Raw genomic sequence first — 24301 nt, 5'->3', positions numbered from 1 at the left:
AATCCTCATCTCAACCAGATGAGGTAATAGCATTAGTCCATTTACAACGGGTGAAACTGAGGCAGAGTCCAGTGCCTTTCTTCAGGTAACAGTTTGGCTATGCTACGCAGGCTACCAGTGGCCAAGAAATTCCTCCAAGGACTCCTCATCTGCAGCCAAAGAGCCTTTAACTGTCAAGAGCTCTGGGAACATGATGGAGGGGTGTACACCCACCCGCAAGAACCAAAAATGAGAAGGATCTGCTTGGCAGGAGGGAGCATTTGGGGAAGCCTTTACCATTCCAGAACTCAGTCTGCGTGCCATCTTACCTACTAACAATTCTGTGTCTTACTTTGTGACCTTGGGCAAGTTGGCCCACCTCTTTAAGCTTCCGTTTTCTCATTAGTAAAATGGAGACAAGGAGCACTCCCCTTCAGGTCTATGGTGAGGACAAAAGTCGTTTACAAGGTAACAGGTGTGCCCCTCGCTCGAGTCGTTAGGGCTAGATGCTTCGCCCACGTCCCCATCCAATCAAGGCGCGGAGACCTGGTTGGCCCAACGCCCATAGCTGGGGGCTAGGGCTGCGGGTAGCCAGGGCGGCGAGGAGGCCACCCCCAGCTCCCGCCCCAGCAGTGGCTGGACGGAGTCACCTGCACGCCGGGCTCTTCCTTCCGCCAGGCAACCGGCTGCGGAGCCGGACCCGCCCTCCGTGGCTCCCTGCCGCCGCCCCCATCCGCCCGCCGGGCCTGCCGCCCGGCCGCCCCCGCGCGCCCGTCCCTTCGGGCAGGCCCCGCCCCCGGACCCGTCCCGCGCCCCCATTGGTCCGCTCGCGCCCCCGCCGCTGTTTGTCCCGGCGTTCCCGCCGCCCATTGGCCCGCCCGGGTCCTCCCAGGAAGTTTGAAAAAAAAAAAAAAGTTTTATGGGCGGATGGAAGGGGCCGGGACTGCGCTGGGGAAGGGCAGGGCTAGAGGAACGGCGGGCGCCGGCCGAGAGGGGCGGCGGCGGCGGGGTCCCCGCGCCGCGGAGCCCGGACCGAGAGCCCCTTCCACTGTCCCGCCGCCTGGTCCCGCCGCCCCGGGGCGCCGCCATGACGGTGAGTGCCCCGCGCCCCGTTGCCTGCGCTCCGCCGCCGAGGCAGAGCCCCTCCGCTCCCCACCCGGGCAGCCCCCTCCTCACTTCCCGGAGTTGGGAGGTGGTGTCCGCCGCCAGACCTGCCTCCGTGCCCCATCCCCTCGTTACCCTAGGAGCCCAGGCGACCCCAAGGAGCTGGGAGCTCCCCGTCCCCGGCACCCCGCTCGCCTTGACGGGACCAGTGGCGGGCGCACTCGAGCGAGCCTGTCCCACCTTCCCTGCGACTCCCTAGAAGACCCGACTTCCCGGGGTTGTCAGGCTTCGGCCCGTGAGGAGCGCAGACGGGCCTGGCCTGGGTTGGGTTGTCTCCGGGCTGCTTGACTGGGTCGCACAGACCTGGCCTGCAAAGGCTGGCCACCCGTGTGCGCGCTGGCCCGAGATTAGGAGGGCGAGAAGGGCGGCCGGCCCCACCCCACGGCCTGGGAGCCATTCTGTGGCTCTGAAGCTGCGGGATAACATACTTTCCCCCGCTTGGGCTCTGGGGCCTTGAGTGGGGCGACACTGCAGGTGGGGCGGTGGGCACGATGGCAGGAGGTTGTATTTCTCTGGGGGATAAGGTCTACTCAGGCGCTGTCAGTACCTGCGCCTTAACGATCATGTAGAGCCTCATAACTGAATTCATTGTTCCTATTTCACAGCAAGATAAAGAGGGTTACCCCTAACGTAAGGGAAGAAGTGCCCCTCTCCAGATCAGTCTGGCCAACTGATCATGATGTGCTGGAAGGGAGGGTGGAGCTGCTTTTGATTTCTGGCTAGTGCATTAGGGAGGCTCCAGAGTTTGGTGACCCTCTTGGGGTTAGGATGAGCAGGGTGTGTGTGTGTGCGTGTGTGTGTGTGTGTGTGTGTGTGTGTGTATATATATATATATATATATATATATATATATATACACATACATACATATGCATGCACGGCACATGCGCATTCTACCTTCTAGTGAGTGAAGTCCTAGTGAGGAGTGGGCTGGGCTGATGGAGGCGGGGCCCATGTGGGGCCCCTGCCCCTGTGAGCGGGATGACCTGGCGCTGCTGCCTGGACTTCCTCGGCCTCTGCACATCCTGCCACCTCCCTGCTGGCCCTTCCTGTCGACAGCAGCCTCCCCTTCCCTGTCAGGGAGCAGAGGGGGACGTGGGGGGAGGAGCTGAGTCAGTGTCCTGGGGCCAGGGGGAGGTGTTTACACTGCCCACTGGGTGCCTGCCAGCCCCTGCACCGGGTGCTTTCACCCTACCAGATGGAGCCTTTAAGGTCTGCGGTGTGGTCCCCATCAGACAGCTAAGAGAGCTAAGTTGTGGAGAGGTGAAGCAGCATGCGCGGTCCCTCTATGGCTGGGCCACAGTTTGTGTCCAGTTCAGTCCCATTTTTTTTCCTAGGGAGAGATAAAAGATGTGTGTGGTTGCAGTTCCTGCGCTGCACCCGCTGAGCAAGAGTAGCTGACAGTTCCTCCCTGCTAGTGGGAGGAGGGCCTTGGGAGGGAGATTCCTGTGATTCTAGAACTTTGTCAGGTGATGGACTGGGGAGGAGGGCCGCGTTATGGGGGAGGGGCATGTGGGTGAAGGCTGGTGTTGGGGATGCTGAGAGCGTAGAGGAGGGCTGGCAAGAGCACCTGGAGGCTCAGGAAAGCCTGGTCATGGGAAAGGGGAGCCATCACAGGTTTGGGAGCAGAGACAGGCTCCTAGTCACCAATCTGGGGCTCAAGTGCTCACCTGGCTGCCATTTGGATCTGAGCCTGCTCCAAGCTGCCCCTCCTGTGCCTGACCCATCTCCCTGGCCCCCACCCCTGACCGAGCAGAAGGCACAGTACTGAGGGCAAGTACCTGCTCAGAGGCTGTAGGAGCTGGTGATCTGGCTCTGGACCTGGGGTCGGAATCCTTGTCTGCCATCTTGCCTTAGTCCCAGCACAGCTTTGCGAGGAGCCTGGCTCCCCAGCCATCGCTGGGCGTCAAGTTGTATGCTTGTTCTCTTGTTTACCGTCTGCCACTCAAACCCGCCAAGGCAGGGGCTACAGCTCTTGTTCCCAGCTGGCTTCCTGCCCTAGAACAGTATCTAGTGCTTAAAAAAAAGGGGGTGCTTTTTGTTTTTCCTGCAAAGACTCTTTGAGCTCCAGTGGGGTCTGGGTGAGCAGCCCACCAGGGGGAGAAGTAAAGGTCTTAAGACAATCTTGACACAGTGGGGCCTCTGTAAGGGGCTGTGGATGAGTGGCTGGTGGGTGCTAAGAATGGGGAAGGGGGCCTCAGAGGTGACAGTTAGGGCAACTCTTGAGGCACCAGTGGGGACTTGCTTGGCCAGCAGACGAGGACACCTAGTATTTCAGGCTGAGGACAGGAGCAGGTGTGAAGGGCTTGGTGGCCTGGCATGATGTGGGCGCCCAGGCTGGGGGAGCCAGGTTGGGACAGCAGGTGGAGGCTTTTGTCACATCCTGAGGCAGTTATACTTTGTTTTGGAGACACCTGGAACCAACCCTGCAGGTCTTAAGCAGCCCTATGACACTAGGCCTCTTTGAGTGAGCAGTGTGCTTAGAGGGGTCCGTGGCCTTGGTCCAGGCAGGAGGCAGGGCTGACCAGTGGCCAGGGTCTGGGAGGACAGCCGCAGGAGCCTGTGGCTACTTCCGAAAGGACAACGGGAGTGCTGAGCATCCTGCAAGTGCCAAAAGGTGACTGGCCACAGAGCCAGGGCAAAACAGGAGAAATGGAGTTGGCCGTACCTTTTGAACCTGGCCCTAGGTTTCTGTGCCAGAGATTTAAAAAACTTGCTTTGGCTGCCTCCTTTCTCGCAGGTCGCCGTGCTAGGTCGTGCCTGACATGGCTGTACTGGTCTGTACTGATCTCTCAAGGGTCACCAGGCTGCTCTGTCTGTGGCAGGTTCCGGCCTCTTGGAAGGCTGGGGGAGGGCAGGACCCTTAGTCACTTGCCATATCAGGCATCCAGGGCTCCAAGAGGGATGTGTCCTAGAAAGGTCACAGCTGTTCCACTTTCCAGGCAACCCTCAGAGCCCCTGCCTGTCATTGCAGTGGGGGGGAGTGGGGGGATCCCTGGCTCAGCCTCTTGGGTCCGATTGGCTGTCCTCTGCTCAGCCCACCCAGGGGTTCTCCCCTGGGGCTTTCCCCTGGATCAGCTCCATGGGCCCCGCCCTGAAGCACAGGAATTTAGGCCGGGGAGGCAGAAGAGGTGTGATTGGCAGCTTTTTCTGAGGCCTGCTGTGGCCCGTGGAGGGTCTGAAGGGAAGTAGAAGTGTGGTCACTGGTTTTCAGGCTTGGTTTGGGACAGGTGGCTGACGGGGCAGGCAGAACACAGAGCAGACAGGACAAAGCAGCCCTGGGGCTTCCTGGCTCAGAGCAGAGCCTGTCTCCTTGCTCAGACAGGTAGCAGGGTGAGGCCGCCAGCCTTTAGGTCCCCTGACCATGGCCATGGATAATTCTGGATGTCCAGGCTGCTGGCCCAAGCCCCTCTCAGCCAGCTTCCTCCACCTGAGGAGAGCAGGGCTCCCTGGGAGTAGGACGGGTCAGGAGAGGTGGCCAGGTCAGGTGGCTCTGGTTTCCAGCTGTCGCCGCCCACCCCACAGAGCCATGCCACCCGGCTCCCTCCAGGCAACCAGATACCTCGGCTGGTAAGCTGCGATGCAGGTGCTGATAGGTGGGCTCCGAGCCATGGCAACAGGTGGCTGCCTCCTCCCTGTCTGCCAGCCTCCCAGCCTGTGGGACTGAGACTGCAGAGGGACCAGGACATAAACAAGAGAGGACCCCTACAGGCAGGGACGGGCTGGAGGCTGGCACCCTTCACATGGACATGGTCAGGGATATGCCCAGATGTGCAGCTTCTTCCTGTAGGCCTGAGTGGGGTATCTAGCTGCAGGCTCCCCAGGGAGCATGCTGCAGCTGGGAGCCCCCCGGCCCCGGGGTCGGGCCCCACTGGGCAGCACCTGGCAGGTAGGGCTTGCTAGGACTGAGATGCTGGGCCTTCCCAAAGAGACCTGGGGACCAGAGGGTTTCTGACCCCAGCCTGGGACTGCTCCGTCTTTAAGGGTCTCCAATAGATGAGTAGAGGGTGGGACTAGGGGGACCCTAGAGGGTCGGAGCAAGGGATGGACAGAGCTTTAAGGTGCACACCTGGGTTGCCTCAGCCTTGTCAGAGAGGAAGGGACAGCTTGCTCCATTGTTGCTCTGTGTTGTCCTCTGAGCCCCTGGGAGACTCTACAAGCAGAGTCCCCTCACCCCTTCTTTCCCCATCCTGGGTTAGGAAGGCTGGTGGGAGGGGAGTGTGGACATGGGTGGTGTATATCGGCCACTGGCCACTCCCTGGGCTCTCATGCCAGGTGTTGGGGAAGGGGCCAGGCTGCCTCAGTGGTGGGGAGCCCACCTGCATGTGGGGTAGGTGTTACCTGGGCCCTCAGCCCTCTCCTGGTTTCTCGAGACCTCAACCTTACCGGGGTTGGGGCAGTGGGTATAGTACCCTGTCCCCCCCAGCCCGGGGGCTTCTTGTTGGGCCTGACCCCCTGCCTCCTCACCCCCCACAGCCCGACCTGCTCAACTTCAAGAAGGGATGGATGTCGATCTTGGATGAGCCTGGAGAGGTAGGAGGGCCGGGCCGGGGGAGAGGCTAGCTTGGGCTTCTTCAGGGCCTCCCTGTCTTCCCAGCCCTCTAGAGCCCCGGCCTCTGGGGGTGGGAGTGGGGCCCAGAGCAAAAACCCTGGGGTACATTTCCTGTCCAGTGGAGAAGAGGGCCTGGGTCGTGCCGGTGGGAGGAGTGGGCATTGTCCTCCTGGATGATCTGCAGTATGTGGGTCCCCCGGAGTGGAGGGAGTAGAGGCCTCCTGGTCCACACACCAGGCCCCATCCTCTGGTCTCACCAGGGGCCGCTTGTCCTCCCCCCTCACAGTAACTCTGACTGGGACCCCGCGGGGTCAGGCAGGAAGGTCCACAGAGATCCCCGGGCCTGACACATGCAGATCCCCAAGACTCAGCCGTAGGGTGGGGCTCAGCACAGCTCAGGAGTCTCACCAACCTGGGGCCCCCGCTGGTGGAGCCAGAGCCTTCTCCAGGCCTCAGCAGCTCCGTCTGGGGTATACCCGTGGTGGGAACTGAGTGGACACAGAGGCACAGAGATAAGCGTGGACAAGTTCCCACAGCCCTGGCACCTACTGGGGTCTCAGCTGATGACCCCTACCTTTTTCTGTCATATCTGTCTTTGGAACAGAGAGGACAGTGACCATTTCACCAGCTCTGCCCTTTTGGCTGCCAGGCCTGCCTGGGAGTGAGAGCTGGCTCCCCGCCACCCAGCCTGGCGGGGGACACAGCCTACCCCAGTCTGCGTGCGCCTGCGGCTCGGGGCTGCCTGTAGCCCGCATGCCGGGCAGGGCTCCGGGCCAGGGGGGACCTCATTGTGTTTCCTGCCCACATCCTTTATTCCCTCCAGCCCACAGCCTTCCGTCCCTGCTGCCTGCCCGCTGTCCTCCGGTGGCTGCTTTCCAGACTCACACAAGGCCTGGCGCCCTGCCAGTGACCCTTCCTGGCTTCCCCACCCAGGGTCCCCGAGGGCAGGAGGATTATGGGCCCGCCCAGAACTGGCTGTTACTCATCCTCTTTCACAGGGTTTTGGAATGTCCGAGCTGGCAGGGCCCTGGGAGCCCAGCCAGCCCAGTCCCTAGGTGCCCAGGCAGGAGAACCCACCAGGGGGGTGGTCCCCTCCTCTCCTGGCAGCACCTTGGGCGGCCGGGCCTAGAACTCGGGTCTGAGGCCCATGGCGCTCCTCCCTTCCATCTCAGAGCAGACCTGCAAGGACCAGAGCCCCATTGCCACAGCACCTGCCGCTCTCAGAGAGGCAGCTGAAGTCCCACGTAGGGAGGGCAGGGTGGCTGAGCCAGTGGCCTCTTAGGACCACTCCCAACAACCTCGGCCAGGCCTGTGCCAAGTGCCGTGAGAAACACAGGGGTAGGTACTTCTCGCCTTGCCAAAGGCTTGGGGACTTCTTGGTAGCCCCAGAAGACTGAAGCTCAGAGAAGTGCAGACAGCTGCACAAAGGCACTCAGCCAACAAGGGCACAGGCATACCCCAGGTTCTTGGATGTGACACCTGAGTTCCCAGGAGATACTGAGTGGGAATAAGTGGGGAGGTCATCCTTGACACCCCTGAAAACTGACTATGGCCCACAGGAAAGGAAACTAAGTGCTTGAATCAGCACAGGTAGGGCTTGATGATGGGGAGCCCCAGGAGGGCTGGGGCCTGGGCGACACGCACTGACCCTGGCAGGACACGGACTGCCCGTGGCATTCCAGTAGAAAGGCCAAAGCCCAGAGTGTATCTCGTGCCCCTGCCCCTTACTATCATGTTTTGCCACCTGACCCTGGACTAGAGGAGATGGGCACCACAGAAAGATGCCCAAGTCATCACGTACAGGTTGGCGGAGCTCACACGGTGCCTGTGCCCAGCTCTCTGTCCCCTCCCCTGGGCCTCTTTCTCCTGTCTGGGAAGTCTTTGTCCCTGATCACGGTGTATGAAATAAGCCTGGGTGATGTTCTGGTTGCACTTAGCCCCTGACTCGGCCAGGAAGTGGCCTTACCCAGGACACGCCCCTCCCTCATCTGCACCTGGGAGGTGCTTGAGGCTCTGACTCTCTGACCCGGCTGCTTTCCCGGGTCAACCAGCAGGATGGCGCGCACAGCCCCTCCATCAGCCAGCAGGATGGCGCGCACAGCCCCCTCGGTCCACCCTCCTGCAGCCTCAGCCCTTCTCACCTCCCCTCTCCCCAACAGTGGAGGAAGCACTGGTTCGTGTTGACAGATTCAAGCCTCAAGTATTACAGAGACTCCACAGCGGAAGAGGTGAGGCAACTGGGTGCCCACAGGCCCCAGCCGGGCTCGGTAGACTGGGACTCCCCAGGGCGCATGTGACCCTGCCGTGCCTTCTGCTCTAGGCAGATGAGCTGGACGGCGAGATCGACCTGCGCTCCTGCACGGACGTCACCGAGTACGCGGTGCAGCGCAACTATGGCTTCCAGATCCATGTGAGGCTGCGTGTGGCTGGGGGAGGTGGGGAGGTGGGCAGCGTGGCTGCCGGCCCCAGAGGAGGTGTTGGTATCAGACGTGACTCCCCCATTCATGCAGAGACCCTCTCCGCAGAGCCAGTCAAGCTTTGGTGCCAACACCTGCGAGTTCTGGGGAGAGCTCGGTGCCAGGGGCGGCTGCCCAGGCTCGTGGAGGACGTTTGCGCCCTCTGCAGACCCTTTGCTTATCACCTTAGACCCCCTCCAGGGAAGGAAGGGCCACCCTTCCTGGGTCAGCAGGGAGATTGTAGGTTGACCACGTGTTAACCTACTGTGGTGTGGATTGCAGACCAAGGATGCTGTCTATACCTTGTCGGCCATGACCTCAGGTATCCGGCGGAACTGGATCGAGGCTCTGAGGAAGACTGTGCGTCCAACTTCAGCGCCAGATGTCACCAAGTAAGTGCTGGGCTGGGCTGGGCTGGGCACGTGACTCTACCCTCACATCTTGAGGAGTGGGACTCTGGGAACTCACCTGACAGCCTTGAGACTGAGCCTCCTGGGCCTCGGTACCTATAGAACAAAATAGGGAGCTGGGCGCTGTGGCACACTCTGTAATTCCAGCTACTTGGAAGGCTGAGGCAGGAAGATCACAAGTTCAAAACCAGCCTCAGCAGTTTACTAAAGCCCTAAGCAATTTAGCAAGAAACCCTCAAAAAATAAAAAGGGCTGGGGATTGGCTCAGTGGTGGAACATCTCTGGGTTCAACCCCCAGCACCAAAACATAAGCTAGGCAAGAACAGCGGGGGTTCTTGGCATTCGCCCCCGGAATCACATTGAGGATTTGAAGTCTGACCTCTCCCCCTTCATGTCCCCCACATCCTGTAAGAGTGGGAAGGGGATTCAGCTCTTGAGAGGAGATGCATTGAGTCAGAGGTCCCTGCCAGGTGGCTCTTCCCTCTCTGCCTTGGGGGCCATACCTGCGCCTTTGTATGGGAGAGACTGGGTCCTCTGGCGTCTGTGCAGTCCCCTCCCAGGTGGGGAGCCCCTGCTCCAGGCTGCCGGGGTAGAAGGGTGGGGTTCTTGTTATCTGGTGGCAGAGCCTTCTGTGGGGCCAGGACTTGAAGCTGCTGGGCAGCAGGAAGACAGCCTGCTATTGAAGAGGGCTGAGGTGAGTCCCCCAGCCTGGCCACACCCTGGCGGCTCAGCCTGGACCAGTGACTTCCCATCTGAATTTCAGATTTGTCATCTGTCGTGTTGGGCTTTATGTCTGCACACGTGTGCAGATGTGCCCAGAGCCTTGGTAGACTCCCAGGTCCAGTGCAGCGGAGTTGTTATTCAGCATACAGGCTTATGGCCTTGACATAGCCACTCAAGACACGGTGGCTTAAGCCAGATAGCTGTTCACTCCGTTTTCCAGATGAGCCCCAAGGTGTGGAGTCTAGCCTGGTGGGCTGCTCTGCAGCCTCTGTGCAGAGCTTGGGCTGTGGCTCAGAGGCCCTGCCAGGAGCCAGGATCACCCAGCCGGTAGAGGGAGCAGCTTCTTGCACCTGCTGGTGGAATGCAGTCTTGTGGCCAGGGGTTGCTGCAGGGGCTGCTGGGAAGTGTAGTTTTTGGCTGGGTGACAGTGTACCCGCCTATACTGTGGAAGAAGAGAACTGCCAGTCACTTAAAAGTCCCAAAGTCTTCACCCCATCTGTAGTGACCACAGGCACCCCTCTTCTGCTCCACCACGAGCCCCTTAAACCCTGGGCCTTGTCTTTTTTTTTAATATTTATTTTTTGGGGCTGGGGATGTGACTCAAGTGGTAGCACACTTGCCTAGCACACGTGAGGCACTGGGTTTGATTCTCAGCACCACATAAAAACAAAATAAAGGCATTGTGTCCACATAAAACTAAAAAATAAATATTAAAAAAATAATAATTTTTTTTTGAATTTTTAATATTTATTTTTTAGTTCTCAGCAGACACAACATCTTTGTTGGTATGTGGTGCTGAGGATCGAACCCGGGCCGCACGCATGCCAGGCGAGCGCGCTGCCGCTGAGCCACATCCCCAGCCCAAAATAATTATTTTTTAGTTGTAGTTGGACACAATACCTTTATTTTATTTGTTTATTTGTATGTGGTGCTGAGGATCAAACCCAGGGCCTCACACACACAGGCAAGCGCTCCACCACTGAGCCCCAGCCCCAGCCCCTGGGCCTTGTCTTACACGTTTTTTTGTTTCTTGCTTTTGGTAATAATGCACTGGCCAGCATTTGCGAGGGCTTCCTGGTGCGTCCCACTCTTCTCCAAGTGCTCACGTCAGTGCTGTCCCGTGTTACAAATGGATAACGGAGGCTCCACTGAGTGCAGAGCTGGGATGCCCCCAGGGTCTGTAAACAGTGAAACGCAGGTCCTCGGCCTCCAGGTTGGGTTGCTTACTCCCCTGGGCCCTGTCCAGCTCCTGGCACCTGAGCCGCCCTCCGAAAGTGCTCCTGGGGGACCGAGTGGGCAAGTCCCACCTGAGAGTGCCCCGCTGTGCCCTGCCTAGGCTCTCGGAGTGCAATAAAGAGAACACGCTGCACGGCTATGGCTCCCAGAAGGGCTCCCTGAAGGCTGGGGAGCAGCGGGCCGGCCCCCGGAAGGCGGATGGGCCTCGGCAGGCCCTGGACTATGTGGAGCTGTCCCCGTTGACTCAGGGCTCCCCGCAGCGGGCCCGCGCTCCCGACCGCCCGGCCAAGCAGGAGGAGCTGGAGCGGGACCTGGCCCAGCGCTCGGAGGAGCGCCGCAAGTGGTTTGAGGACAGCCGGGCCCCCGAGGTGCCCGCCGGCGAGGGGCCGCGCAGGAGCCTGGGCGCCCCGCTGACGGAGGACCAGCAGAGCCGGCTCAGCGAGGAGATCGAGAAGAAGTGGCAGGAGCTGGAGAAGCTGCCCCTGCGGGACAACAAGCGGGTGCCGCTCACCGCCCTGCTCAACCAGAGCCGAGGCCAGCGCCGCGGGCCTCCGAGCGACAGCCAGGAGGCCCTGGAGAAGGAGGTGGGCCCCTGCCCAGCCGTGCCCACCATGCACGCCACGCACATCACGCCCTGGCGCTGCTCTGGCCTAGCTCCCAGGGTGGGGGGTCGCCCGATTGATGCCCCGCTTCCCGGGAAGGGACCCCTGCCTAGGCTGGGCTGCGGTAGTCGCGTGTAAATTTTCCGCTTCTGCCCTGAATTTTAAGCCATGGAGGTGGAGAGAGGTCACCAACTGTGCATCTTGTACACCCCAGGCCTTGTCCTTGGTCCTGGGTCCGCTTCACTGGTTACTCAGTCGCCGGGCAACCTGGGATCCCACAGTGCGGGCCTTTCACTGGTGGCGAAACAGACTTAAGGTGCCCCTGCTACCTCCCCGGTGTGGGCAAGGTCTGTGCCTGCCGTGTGCTGTTCCCAACCTGCTTGGGCTTCTCTGGGCTGAACTCGGCCATCCAGGAAACAGCCCAACCGTCCCCTTGCCTGCACCTCCACGCGAGGGCTGCGTGTCCCTCTCAGCCCCTGAGCCCTTCCTAAGCACCTGGAAGCTGGAGGCCTGTGGGCCCCTCCCTGCCTCCCACCAGGTCCCTCCTGCTTCTGCGCCTGCTGACCTGGTCTCCTCCCCCATAGGTCCAGTCTCTTCGAGCTCAGCTGGAGGCATGGCGCCTCCGAGGGGAGACCCCTCAGAATGCTCGCAGATCCCAGGAGGATGGCCACGTCCCCCCAGGCTACATCTCCCAGGTAGGGCGCAGAGTTGTTTTGAGGGGTTGGGGGCAGGTTCCTGGTTGCTGTGTTACCAGAAAACAGCTAATGTTTTGGGAGCCCTTCCTGCCCGTTGGAACTGTGAGGCATTTGACATGCGTCATCTCATTTAATCTCCCCACAGCTGGTGGGCATGATCACTGTGCCCATTTTACAGACAAGGCCACTGAGCACTGAGAGGTTATGTGACTTGCCCGAGGTCACCCGACCTGCAGGTGTCAGAGGTGGGATTTGAGCCTGGGTCCAGCTGACTGCAGAGCCTGTGTGTGAGTCCCCGTGTGACACTCTGCACTTGGACCCCTCCCCTGCATCACCCTGGGGAAGTGGGGAGCCAGTGGCCCTGGGAGTTGTTCCTTAAACACAGGGAAAGCCTGCCTGTGCCTTCCAAGGAGGTCTGCAGGACACGGGCCTCCTTAGTGGCCCTCTGGGAGCACACTGTCCTCCCAGCACAGCGGCTCTCAACTGGGAGGGATTTTTGTCCCCCAGGAAGAGTTGGCTGTGTCTGGAAACTCTTGATTTTCACAACTGGGACGGCTAGCTCTCCAGAAAGGTGTGTGTGTGTACACATTTATTATAAATATTCCCCATATAAAGGATGTTTTTAGTATATAACTTACAAATAAAAATGATGTGATACTATTTATTATGAATTCCATATGGCAGATGGACTTGTCTCAGGGCTCCGGTGACTTCTCTTGCCGTGTCCACGTGTAGTTGTAATGTGTGTGTTGATGGATATGTGGTTTATGCTAATGAATAAGAAGACATACATTGAAACTTGGTAAATGTGAGCAGACTTCTTTCCTGAATCAGATAATAGTTTCTACTGAGAATATTCTATTAAGAATATTTTTCCAATTTTTGGTTCTGTGTGCATTCAAAGCTATCGATGACACATTTCAGAGTCTAACCTGCATCCTTTCCGCATTCCTCGTCACTGGCTGAAATCTGTAGTTGATCCATGAAGCAATAACCTGAGCCCTGACTTGTGACGTGTACGGGTTTCCGGGGTGTAACACTCCCATGTGGCCAGTGCCACGAGTCCAGCCCAAGTCCCTGGCATCTTGGAGCGAGGGTCTGGGAGGAAACACGGCAGGAAAGGTAGCGCTTCCCCTTCTGGCACCATCAGGCACACCCTGCTAATAAACACGGGGAAACAATTAGGAAGTGATACATCCTGAGTATTTTTGTTTATAATGTAATTAATTTAATGGTGAATATATAAATTTAATTTTTTGAAATGGTCTTGCTTAGTAATGAAGTCATAAAATTCCTAAAAATTTGATAATCAGCTGTCTGCGGTCAGCACGTCACTGCCTGAGGAGAAAAGAACCCTGGGGTCCCAGACCCTGGGAGCAGGACCCTTCTGGAAGCTTCCAGTAGGGGAAGGGGGAGGTCACCACGAGGGGGATCCAGGAAGGCTTCCTGAGGGGCGGGCGCTGATGTGAGAGTGGTGTGGGGGGGAAGGCCGGCCGCTGCCTCTTGAGGGCCTCCAAGGACAAGCTGAGGAGTTGGCCTGGGGAGGTCTGCCAGGGACAGGGCAGGTTTGGAGAGGGCAGAGCCCAGGCAAGGAGTGGGCCAAGCTGGAGGGCAGTGGGCTGGCGGGCATCGAGAGGGGAGCCTTGTAGGGCTGGGCCCTGGACAGGCCAAGGGGAGCCCTCGAGGCTGGCTGCTGTGCTAGTTGGGGCCACCCAAGGCCGAATTGAAGGTGACGAGTTCAGTGAGGGAGTGGGGTGGGGGCTGGTGAGGAGGGCTAGCCTGGGGTCCCTGGGTTTGGGGAGGGAGGACTGGGGGTGCAGGGGAACCGGTATTGTCAAAGTGCCTTGGGCAGGGCCCCTGGGGCAGGCTGGGCCCTCACCACAGCCTGGGGCGCCTGGAAGACCTCAGAGGCCCCCCCAGGGCAGGAAGCTCCAGGTGCTCCGCCTCATCTGTTCTGCCATTAACCAGCTTTTGCTCCATTTGGAAAGTGTTTCTGCCACTAAAATGAAGCTTGAACAGCAGCCTCTGGCTTCTGACTTCCAGATAGAGGGGCGTGGCCTGGGCTGTCACAGACCTGGGCTCCAGGCCATCCGCCCCTGTGTGCTCCGGAGGCCTGGCACTCTGTCCTCTGGATGGGACGGCCGGGGAGCAGGCAGATTGGGTTCAGCTGAAGGAAGGTAGTCGGGATGGAAGGCTGCGAAAGAGAAGTTGTCACACGTCCCCCTCAGGCACAGGACGAGGTGGTTAGATATTCAGCGGGCCCTGGAGAGGTGTCATCTGGGGAAGCTTCCCCAGCCTGGTGTCTCAGGCCGAGCGGGCGCCCTTCCTGTGGGGCTCGGCACCCTCGAGGGGCCTGGCTTCATGCGCTGGGACTTCAGCCCCTCCGCTGGCAAAGGAGACCCCTCCAGCGCCGGGCGGTGGTGCCACAGTCTCTTCACTCACCTGGTGTTCTTGGAGAGGTGCAGCCAGTACCGGGACCTGGGGCCACTCAGGAAGGTAGATCGGGCAGCACCTCCCCGTCTAGGAGTCCTTCACGGGCACCTCCTGCGGTTACCCCACACCCTCAGCTGCCCTGCCTGCCTGCCTGCCTGCCTGGCCCTTTAAGAATGCAGGCTTCCCCCAACAGTGCTGACCTTGTCCTCCTGTGCCCAGAGGCCCCTCTGCTCAGGGAGCCTCGTGGGTTGGTCTTGTGAGTTTGAGAGAGGCTGAAGCTAAGCTCAGAGGGTGGGGCTCTGCAGATCCACTTCCTAAGGAATCCATTCTGTGGGGCTCTAAGCCATGTTCTGTGGTCCTCAGTAGGGGACATTCGGGACACAGCAGAGAGGCTCAGAGGGCAGACGTGCCTCCCCCACCAGAACACCTGCATCCAGGAGGCCCTTTCCCTCCCTGCAAGAGGCCTGCTGCAGGGTACAGCGAAGCTCTCCTGGCTTGGAGCAGTGCTGTCCTGCCTGGCTCCTCCCTGCCTTTCTTAATTACTGGAAACATTTTCAAAAAATGATACAAGAGCTGGACGCGGTGGTGCACGCCAGTAAACCCAGCGGCTCGGGAGGCTGAAGTGGGAGGATCACGGGTTCAAAGCCAGCCTCAGCAACGGCGAGGCACTAAGCAACCCGTGAGAGCCTGTCTCTAAATAAAGTACAAAATAGTGCTGAGGATGTGGCTCCGTGGTCAAGCACCCCTGAGTTCAGTCCCTGGTACCCCCCAAAAGATGACACAAGAGACATGTTCACATTTTCAAGACGTTCTCACAGGGGCTGGGGATGGAGCTTGGTGGTCGTAGAGCACCTGCCCATACCTGGGTGAGGCCCTGGCTTTGACCTCCAACACCACAAAAATAATAGTAACGACTGAAACAAATGGAAAGGTTAGAAATGAGCATGTCCCTGCCTCTCCCACCCCAGGGACCATCGCACCTCGTCTCCATTTGTGTCCTCTGGCGCAGATGACCACAGACAGCACTTGAACAGCACAGGTCTCCACTGGTTGGGAGGCTGGAGCCTGGCGCGGTCTGACCGGGCCACAGACGGCCTTCCCCTCCGTGGCTCTTGCCACGTCCCACTTCTGGTGGCAGGCCTGTTCTTGGCTCCTGGTCCCTTCCTTCATCTTCAAAGACTGCAGAGGAGAAGTCTGGTCCTTGTCACTTCATGCCCCAGTGACCACTCTTTCCTGGTCACATCTCCCTCGGCTCTTGCTGCTCCCCTGTGATTGCATTTGGCCCCATAGTCCAGCCTAATCTCCTAGTTTGTGGTCAGCTGACCAGTAACCTGCATCCCGCGCAGCCTTGACTCCTCTTGCCATGGACTGAGACGCAGGCCCAGGGCGTAGGGCGCGGACATCTTGGGGTGCTGTTTTCCTCCCTCCCACGGTCTGTGCCTGTCTCTGTTTTCTCACACGCGACTTAGACACAGAGCCAGATGTGCTTTGCCTGTGAGCGGGAGCACTTTGTGTGCATGGTCACGGCCAGCTTTCATGGCCTGGCTCCTGGGACACCCTCCGGAGCAGCTAGAGGGGCATCTGTGTCCTAGCAGCTGCCTGGAGTCCTTCAGAAGGTGCCCTGCCGTCATTTATTTAAGGGTCTCCCGCTGGCATTTAGGTTGTTTCTCGTTTCCATCTGTTGCCAACCTTCCACAAGGAATACCCTTGGCCCCGAGTCTGTACGCGTGTGGCTTCCTGTGCAACTCCCTGTGTGACCACTTCAGAGTTGACCTGCTAGTCAAGGGATGAAATTGTTCAAATGCGGTGACGCGGGGCCGGGGATGTGGCTCAGCTGGGAGAGGGCTGGCCTTGCGTGCACAAGGCCCTGGGCTCCATCCCCAGCACCACAGAAAACAAAACCCAAACAAACATTTGTGCAGTGATGCGCAAATCCACCCGCACGTGTCCGTCATGGTGGGCACTCCTAGCCGTGGGCATCGCTAGTCTTTAAAACCCCTGCCCCCGTCTACAGAACCCTGTTTGGTATTACGTCATGAACTTCAGCTTGTTTGCTGGGCATCCGCTGTGTGCTGTGCCCTGGCCTGGACCCCAGGGCTCAGAGGTCCCTGTTTGGGGGTGTTACATTCTGGCAGAAGCAGAACCTTTGGAGGCCGGGAGGGGCTGCCCAGGGACAGAGCTATGAGAGGCATCTTGACTGGGCCGCAGGCCAGGCACGCTCCCCAGGGAGAGGACAGGGCATTCCGGGCAGTGGGAACAGCATGAGCCAAGGCTCAGAGTATGGACGTGCGCAGGGTTGCGTTCTCATAGCGGGTTGCTGGGAGGGATGGGCCACAAGGCCAGCCGCGGGACAGGGACTGGAGCCTGCAGGGTTTGAGGCCAGAGAGTGGCGATTGAGGCTTCTGGGTGAGGAGGGTGGGCGGGTGGGCAGGTGCAGCTGGTGGGCAGGTCCAGGTCCTGCTGAGGAGCCTGCCGGAGGCTTCTTGCCTGGAAGGGCTGCTGGCCTGGGTAGTGGCGCAACCGGTGACCTCCTGGCCTCTGGCCCACAGGAGGCCTGCGAGCGCAGCCTGGCGGAGATGGAGTCCTCGCACCAGCAGGTGATGGAGCAGCTGCAGCGGCACCATGAGCGTGAGCTGCAGCGGCTGCAGCAGGAGAAGGAGTGGCTGCTGGCCGAGGAGACGGCGGCCACGGCCTCAGGTGAGGACGCGCCAGGCTCGGCCTCCACACTGAGCCTCCGGATGGAACTGGGGAGGCTCTTAAGAGGCAGGGTTTCGGTGTTGGGCTTGGGAGGCGGCGTCGGCAGAACTGGTTTCTGGCCCTCCTTTGAAAGGCGAGACTGAGACAGGAAGTAACTGCCCCGGGGATTGGGACTGCTTTCCCTCAGGGCCTGTAGCCCCTGGCGTCCACCTCAAGTCACAGGCCCTGTCCTTATAGGTGTGCCCTGTCCCTGGGCACATGGCCAGACCCCGCGGCCCGGCTTTGGGTGTGAGCATTGCCCCAGCCCGCTGTGCCCACTCTGTGTTGGCCAGGAGATGTCCTTAGTCCTCACTGCTCCCCAGAGCAGCCCGTTTCCCAGGTGAAGAAGCTGGGCCTCAGAGAGGCTACTGACTTGTCCCAGAAGGCGGAGCTGGAGGTGGCAGAGCCAGGGTTGCAGCCCGAGCACTCTGACTGCAGTCACGCTCTGAGTCCCCCCGGGGCCTTCAAGCCAGAAGCAGCAACTGCCCAAGGTGGCGACACCTCCTCCCCCTCCACTGCACGCCTGCGGTGTGTGCTGGCACAGCCTGGCACCCGGGGGCTTGTGGCCTGGCACCCCATGGGCTTGTGGCCTGGCACCCAGGGCAGAACGTAGGAGCCATAAAAGAGGCCACATGATGCGGAGCTGCAGCCGCCAGCTCTGGACACGGTGCTTCATGTGCAGCCCACGGTCCCTCATGCTGGGCCTTGGGCTCGGGGGCTTGTGTTTGGGGAGGTCACCCTGTGCGGGCGCCATTGCCACCCTCACCCAGCAGGATCCAGGTGCCCCCTGTGATCCATCACTAGAGCTCTGCAGTGAGATGGATGGAGTGGCATTTGTGTGACAAAACAAAGACCATGAACAGCCTCACGTCCCTTCCCATTGGGGACCTCCATCAGAAGAATGATAGGAAACTTTCATTTCTGTGCTCAGAGCTTTTGGATTTGGGAATTGTGGGTAAAATTACAGATGGCGACTTGTTTAAACCTCACAACAACCCTGTGTGGTGTGGAAAAGTACTCGGGCCTTGGGAGCTCATGGTCTGAGAAAAACAGCCAGCTAATGTCCGCTCTGTGCAGGGCCTTGCTCTAAACACTCTACGCAAATCCTCCAGGAACCCTGGAGTGGAGTCGCAGCTGATTCCCCACTTTCCAAATGAGGCACAGAGGTTAAGTCACCTGCACAAAGTCACACAGGTTTGTGCAGACTGTCCAGCTCCAGCTCTGTTCCTTGAGCCTGGGCGAGGCAGACGGGTCTTGCTCGAGGGCCCTCAGGGCTCTGCAGGGATAGTCCACCATGTCAGGTCCAACCCCACAGTTACTAACAGGAGGCACCAGTGGTTAGACATTGTGGTCTCCCTACGAGAGTCCATCAGACAGGATTCGTCTTCCGTGACAGGCTCAGAGAGGTTGAGCACTTGCCCAAAGCCACTCAGGGCACAGCTGGACTCTGAACCCACTTCCTGGTCTTGTCTCTACCACTTCATGTGGAGGCTGGGGTTGGTGCCTCCCCTCTCCAACCTCTCCTCCCCTCTGCCCGGTCCTAGCCATTGAAGCCATGAAGAAGGCCTACCAGGAGGAGCTGAGCCGCGAGCTGAGCAAGTCGCACAGCCTGCAGCAGGGCCCAGACAGCCTCCGGAAGCAGCACCAGTAAGAGGGAACAGCCCTGGAGCCCGTGGGCAGGGTCTGCCTCGGAGCCAGGGCCCTACTGCCCACTTGGCAGAAGACACAAGTGTGCCCCGTGGAGGCTCCTGCCCAGTCTCACACAGGAACAGGGACAGCAGGGCCACAGCCAGCCCTCCCAGGGCACCGGCAACAGCTGCGGGCGCCCCGAGCGGAGCTGGCCTGTCTGAGCTGGTCTTGACCACCACCCTCCACCTCGCCCCTTTGTGTCCCCAGGCCTGGGCAGTGTCACCTCCCCGCCACAGAGCACAGTTCTGGAATTGGGGGACTCTAGAGGCTTTCGCCACCACCTTGCAGCCCAGAAAGGCTGTCACCGGCCCCCAGGCCCCAGTGGGCCGAGGGCAAGCTGGGGAGGGACCAGGAGTTCTTGTTGCCTGCAGCTGGCCGCCCTCCCTCCCCGCAGGTTGGACGTGGAGGCTCTGAAGCGGGAGCTGCAGGTGCTGTCGGAGCGCTACTCGCAGAAGTGCCTGGAGATCGGGGCGCTGACGCGGCAGGCCGAGGAGCGCGAGGACACCCTGCGCCGCTGCCAGCAGGAGGGCCAGGAGCTGCTGCGCCACAACCAGGTGGGCCTGGCCCGGGGGCGGGGCTGCAGGGGCGGGGCGGGGCCAGCACCCGCCTGACCGCGCCCCCCTCCAGGAGCTGCACACCCGCCTGTCAGAGGAGATCGACCGGCTGCGCAGCTTCATCGCCTCCCAGGGCACCGGCAACAGCTGCGGGCGCCCCGAGCGGAGCTCCTGTGAGCTGGAGGTGAGGGGCTCCCCGATGCCAGGCACGGTGGCCCCCGGCCGCGGCCGTGCAGAGAGCTCCCTGTGACAGAGGGAGTCACCTGCAGCTGGGGACCCAGCCTCCAGGGTCGGGCCCGCCCATCCAGTCCTGTCCCGCTGCTTTCCTGAGCCACAATGGCTCCTCTGTAGGATGGGCCAGCGCCTCCCTTGCTAGGCAACGTAGAGTGGGAAACTGCGTGCGATCCAGGGTCGCCCCGTATTGTAATAGTAATACACGTACACCAGACCCCCCGCAGCAGGGCACTTGGGTAAGTCCTTCACCTCCGTGGTCCAACCTCCCAACCCTCGTGAGTTCCATATCCTCTTGGACAGACAGGAGCAGACACGGGGAGGTTAGCACTTTCCTGGGGTCCCCTACTCCTCCCTGTAGGAGCAGGGCTTGAACCAGGCAGGCCGACTCAGTCAGAGCCTTTAAGCTGGGCTGGGCTAGAGCTCGGTTGGTAGAGAGCTGGCTGCGCAGGCACAGGCCCTGGGTTCAATCCCCAGCACACACACGCACACACACACACACACACACACACACAAAGCTTTCAAGCCTCCGGGGCCCGGCTGGGATTGCAGCCCCCTGATCAAGTTAGCAGCCCTGCCCCTGGGCCTTGGGGGTAGCCTGCCATGGTCACCTAGCTCTGGTTGACCGTAAGTCCACAACACAGCCTCCTTTTGACCTCCTTGCCCCCAGCAAGGAAGGCCTGGTGCTGGGTTGGGGCTGCAGGTATGAGATTCCCTTGCACTTGTTGTGGACAGGGCGGGCGGCGGGGAAGGACCCAGGAGAGTCCACCCTGGATGTGGAGCAGGCTCCGAGGCAGTGAGAGGCCCTCTGGGTGCGCTGTGGGCCTGGGTGCTCTGGCCTCCTGGCTCACCCCGGCGCCCCGTCCCCAGGTGCTGCTGCGAGTGAAGGAGAATGAGCTCCAGTACCTGAAGAAGGAGGTGCAGTGTCTGCGGGATGAGCTCCAGGGGATGCAGAAGGTGGGCACCGGCCCCTGGGGCTGGGGCACAGGGGTGCTTGGGAGACACTGGGTGCCAGGCACCCTCTAGCTCCTCCTCTCCTCAGGCTCTTGTGTGTGTCCCACGAAGTTGTCATCATCCCAGTTACAGACGGAGAGACTGAGGCCAGGAAAGGGAAGTGACTGGACGAGGCCCACACTTGCTTTCATTTATTCAGCAGGGTTTTGTCTGCTTACTATTATTGAGCGCCTGCTGTGTGCCAGGCACCATGCTGGGTCCTGACAGCAAACAAGCAGACCAAGATCCTGCCCCTGAGGAGTGCGCACTCAAGTGAGGCCCAGGCCACGTGGCTAGGTGCTGGGGTGCCCGCCAGGTCTGTGCCTGTGGCCTGGCTGGCCCACCCTTGGTTACTATGTCCTGCCCCAACACACTCTGCCAGTTTGGGACCAGAAGTGGACGTGTTGGTGGCTCTGGGCGTGTATGAGCAGCATGGGGCTCGCCACACTTGAAGAGCCGGCCCCGGCACTGGCCAGGCTGACCTGGTCCTGGTCCCTGCCACTCACTGCCCTGTGGTCTTGGGCAGAACGTCACCTCTCTAAGCCTCAGTGCCCACCCCAATGGGATGAGATGACAGTAAACCTGTGTCTTAGGTAGGGCTGGGAGGGGTGGCCCAGGAGGGGCCCTAAAGGGGCCAAAGTACCAGGCTGCAGAGGGCCTGGCCACCTGGCGCTGTGGTCAGCAGCAAGGTGGGCATGTGCCCAGGTCAGGCCCAGGAGGGGGACTTCGGACCCTCATAGCCACCCCCTCCCCCAGGACAAGCGCTTCACCTCGGGAAAGTACCAGGACGTGTACGTGGAGCTGAACCACATCAAGACGCGGTCAGAGCGGGAGATCGAGCAGCTGAAGGAGCACCTGCGCCTGGCCATGGCCGCCCTGCAGGAGAAGGAGTCCACTCGCAACAGCCTGGCGCAGTAGAGTGAGCGGTGGGCTCTGTGGCGGGCAGCTGTGGGCCCAGGCCTGGGGGAAGGAGCTGCACCCGCCCCTGCTGTTGCCAGGCCACCTTCCCCCTCTGTGAACGGTCACCCCCTGGCCACACAGGGTTGTCCCTGGGAGCTCAGAATCAGGCCACAGGCTGCACTGAACTTGTGTGCATAAGTCTCTCCAGGGCCACTCTGTGCCTGATTGGGCCACACGGGGCTAGTGGGGATGCAGGAGTGCCACTTTCAGGCGCTCTGCCCCTCCCCAGAGCTGCAGGCCAGACCTCAGGGGTGCATTGTGCACACGGGGGTCCCCGCACACCAGGGGTTCTCCTCACTCCTCTCCCAGGGCCCGCCTGCCTGAGTGTCCCAAGGCACACGGGAGAGGCCACTGGCTGTCCGGGAAGCCAGGGTCTGGCGCAGCCTTCAGGAAGGGAGGAGGTGGAAGGACCGACCCCAGGTGGGCCTGCGGCTGGGGCTTCCTGGCCCTCAGCACCCCGCCCTTGCCTTCCAGGTCCTCGTGGTCCAGTCCAGCTGCAGACCCTCCAGCCCAAGGGACCAATAGCCCTCTTTCCCTGATGGATGGAGTCAGAAGCCAAGCTTTCTCGCCACCCTGTGGGCCGCGCATGCACGTGTACACACACACACACACACACACACACACACACGTGCACACACACGCACACACACGTGCACACACACACGCGCGCACACACGTGCACACACACACGTGCACACACACGCGCGCACACACGTGCACACACACGCGCGCGCACACACACACCCGTGCACACACACGTGCACACACACACGTGCACACTCTGCAGATCTGAGCGCGCCCTGCACTGGGTCTTACCTGGCACCTTCTTCAGGATTTTATATGTGAAGAGATTTTTATATAGATTTTTTCTTGCAGAACACTTTATACTTTTTAAAAAGCAATTCATGTGGTGTGTGCCCCGTCACTGAGTCCCCTGTCTCTAGTCCCCTGCTGGGGCGTCGGCTGTGGCCCTGCCCGGGGTCACAGAGGAGGCCCAGGCAGCAGCCAGGCAGGTGGCCCTGGTGAGGAGAGCGCGAGCCAGCACCCTCCTCCTGCCTACCTCCCGCTAACTACTTCCTGCCCTGGGTGGACCCACACCCTGGGACTCTGGACAGAGGGACTGAGGAAGCCAGCAGCTGCCCCACGGCCCACCTCCTCCTCCAAGGGGTGCTGGGCATGGAAACGCTGGCGCCACCCAGGAGGGCGCTTCTCTCCTGCTCTGTGAACCTCCTTAACTTAATAAAACGTTCCAGCAACTCCGGTTCCCTGGGCGGCCAGGCGGGGGGAATGGAGAGTGGGGTTTCTTCAAGTGGCTTCTTCACCGGCGCCCCACCCTCGTGAGTGGTGGCATGTGGCTTCGAGGGTAAAGTTGAGAAGCCAGTTCTTCCACGAGGCAGGATGTGACATCTGAGTGTCCTGCAGGCCCCACCCTGACCTGCTGGAGCGGTCTGCTCTCCAACACAGTCCCTGGGGAACCATCAGCACCCAAGTCTGGCACGCCCTGGGGGAAGGCCCTGCACCCAGGCCTTGCAGAGGGCAGGAGCTGAGGCTGCCGCTGGCCGTGACCCTGGCGGGTCATCCTCTGAGCCTCACTTTGCTTTTCCATTAGAGAGCGTTTCCTCCCAACCCCGTTCCTGCACAGAGGATTGGCCTAGAGCTCATGAAAGCTCTGAGCAAGGTGGGCATGGCCATGGCCATGGTCACACTGGGCTGGGAAGAGGCCCCGTTTCTGAACCATAGAAACACACGTTGGGTTGGATCCCAGAGGCCTGTGGGAGCTCGAGAGCCCTGCTCGGCCGGCAGTTGCCCTTGGAAGCAGCTTTCCAAATGGGAAAGTCAAGGAGGGATTCTAAGCAGAAGGAGCCCCAGGAACAAATCCTGAGCATATCCCTAGTGTGCCCTGGAGGAGAGTGACCCGGGATTAGCTCAGAGATGGCAGGAAGGCAGCTCCAGCCTGTGAGGTGCACGGAGGAGTGGGGTGGAGAGGGTCCTCGGAATGTGTCCCTTGCTTTTTTTTTGGGGGGGGCGGGGGGCGGGTACCAGGGATTGAACTCAGGGACACTTGAGCCACATCCCCAGCCCTGTTCCCTGCTTCTTAGAGGGGGTACAGGAAAGAAAGCCCCCTAGGCCTCTAGAGGGCATTGAGTGAAGTCCATGCTGCCGCCATCTTGTCTCATCCCTATGCTGGGAATCAGAGTAGTCAGGGTGCCCAGGCCACCAAGTCACCCAGGCTTAGGGCTGATCTGCCTCAGGACCTCTTAGGGGACGAGGAGCATCCCCCACCACTCAGAGATGCAGATCTGCAGCTGGCAGCCCCACGGTGGAGACAGACCCGAGCCCTTCCTCTCCCTCCTCACCCCGCCACTACCCAGGTGGCCCTCACTGCCCTCCACCGCGCCTCAGTCGGGCTCAGGACCACCATCTCACCTGGGCTGTGGCGTGTCCTCCCGGCTGGCGTCCTCCCCAGGGCTCTGGGTGAGTGGACAGCCCCAGGCCAACGTGGGAAGCAGCTGGCCGGCAGGAGTCAGGAGGCGCCAGGCATGGCCATTAGAAGGCCACGCGCCTGCGGCTGGGACACCCAGGCTAGAAGGACTGACCCTCTCAAGTGCTGGCGAGGACACGGCGGGGCTGGTTCTGCACAGCTGGTGGGAGGGCGGCTTCATTCAAAGGAGCCCAAGTCTGGGGACATAACAGTTGTCCATCAACAACAGGATGAACAAGCCGGGGCGTGTCTGCACACTGTGACACTGTACGGCAGTGCAGAGAAGAATCCCCACTGCACACAGAAACACCCTCGATGAGCAGAAGAGCCGCAGAAGACCACGTGTTGCAGGATTCGTCTGCGAGACATCCAAGAGCAAGCCACGCAAAGCAGGGCATGGCGGTGC

The 24301-nt window shown here is 60.4% G+C and overlaps 1 protein-coding gene across 3 annotated transcripts; it reads left to right on the top strand.

The window, feature by feature from the left end:
* The first annotated feature begins 898 nt into the window (after window positions 1–898).
* Triobp (TRIO and F-actin binding protein) lies at window positions 899–24301 on the top strand. 3 transcript variants are annotated; one of them, XR_013343624.1, is made up of 15 exons: window positions 4832–5032; window positions 5620–5676; window positions 7855–7923; window positions 8016–8105; window positions 8434–8543; window positions 10621–11104; window positions 11707–11817; window positions 16800–16947; window positions 18531–18633; window positions 19070–19229; window positions 19303–19413; window positions 20331–20417; window positions 21210–21372; window positions 21888–23091; window positions 24125–24301. XR_013343624.1 is itself a non-coding variant. In XM_026411486.2 (14 exons), the coding sequence occupies exons 1-13, from the start codon at window positions 899–901 to the stop codon at window positions 21369–21371; spliced, it is 1866 nt and encodes a 621-aa protein (XP_026267271.2). In that variant the 3' UTR covers window position 21372; window positions 21888–23091. The 3 variants fall into 3 exon arrangements, 2 of the variants coding, with proteins under 2 accessions (XP_026267271.2, XP_026267273.2); XM_026411486.2 differs by lacking the exons at window positions 4832–5032; window positions 24125–24301 and adding an exon at window positions 899–1072; XM_026411488.2 differs by lacking the exons at window positions 4832–5032; window positions 16800–16947; window positions 18531–18633; ... (4 more) ...; window positions 21888–23091; window positions 24125–24301 and adding exons at window positions 899–1072; window positions 11963–12948.

This window comes from Urocitellus parryii, chromosome 5 (assembly GCF_045843805.1).
Source record: "Urocitellus parryii isolate mUroPar1 chromosome 5, mUroPar1.hap1, whole genome shotgun sequence".
Classification (NCBI taxonomy): Eukaryota; Metazoa; Chordata; class Mammalia; order Rodentia; family Sciuridae; genus Urocitellus; species Urocitellus parryii.
The sequence above is the reverse complement of the archived record's forward strand: the minus strand, read 5'-3'. Positions and strand labels throughout refer to the sequence as shown.

What these genes read in the sequence shown, in the direction of transcription:
- Triobp (XM_026411486.2), top strand. Translation starts at nt 899, where the DNA reads ATGGGCGGATGGAAGGGGCCGGGACTGCGCTGGGGAAGGGCAGGGCTA. An exon ending in CCCGGGGCGCCGCCATGACG is followed by an intron (nt 1,073 to 5,619) that starts GTGAGTGCCCCG and finishes CACCCCCCACAG; the next exon opens with CCCGACCTGCTCAACTTCAA. An exon ending in AGCCTCCGGAAGCAGCACCA is followed by an intron (nt 18,634 to 19,069) that starts GTAAGAGGGAAC and finishes CCCTCCCCGCAG; the next exon opens with GTTGGACGTGGAGGCTCTGA.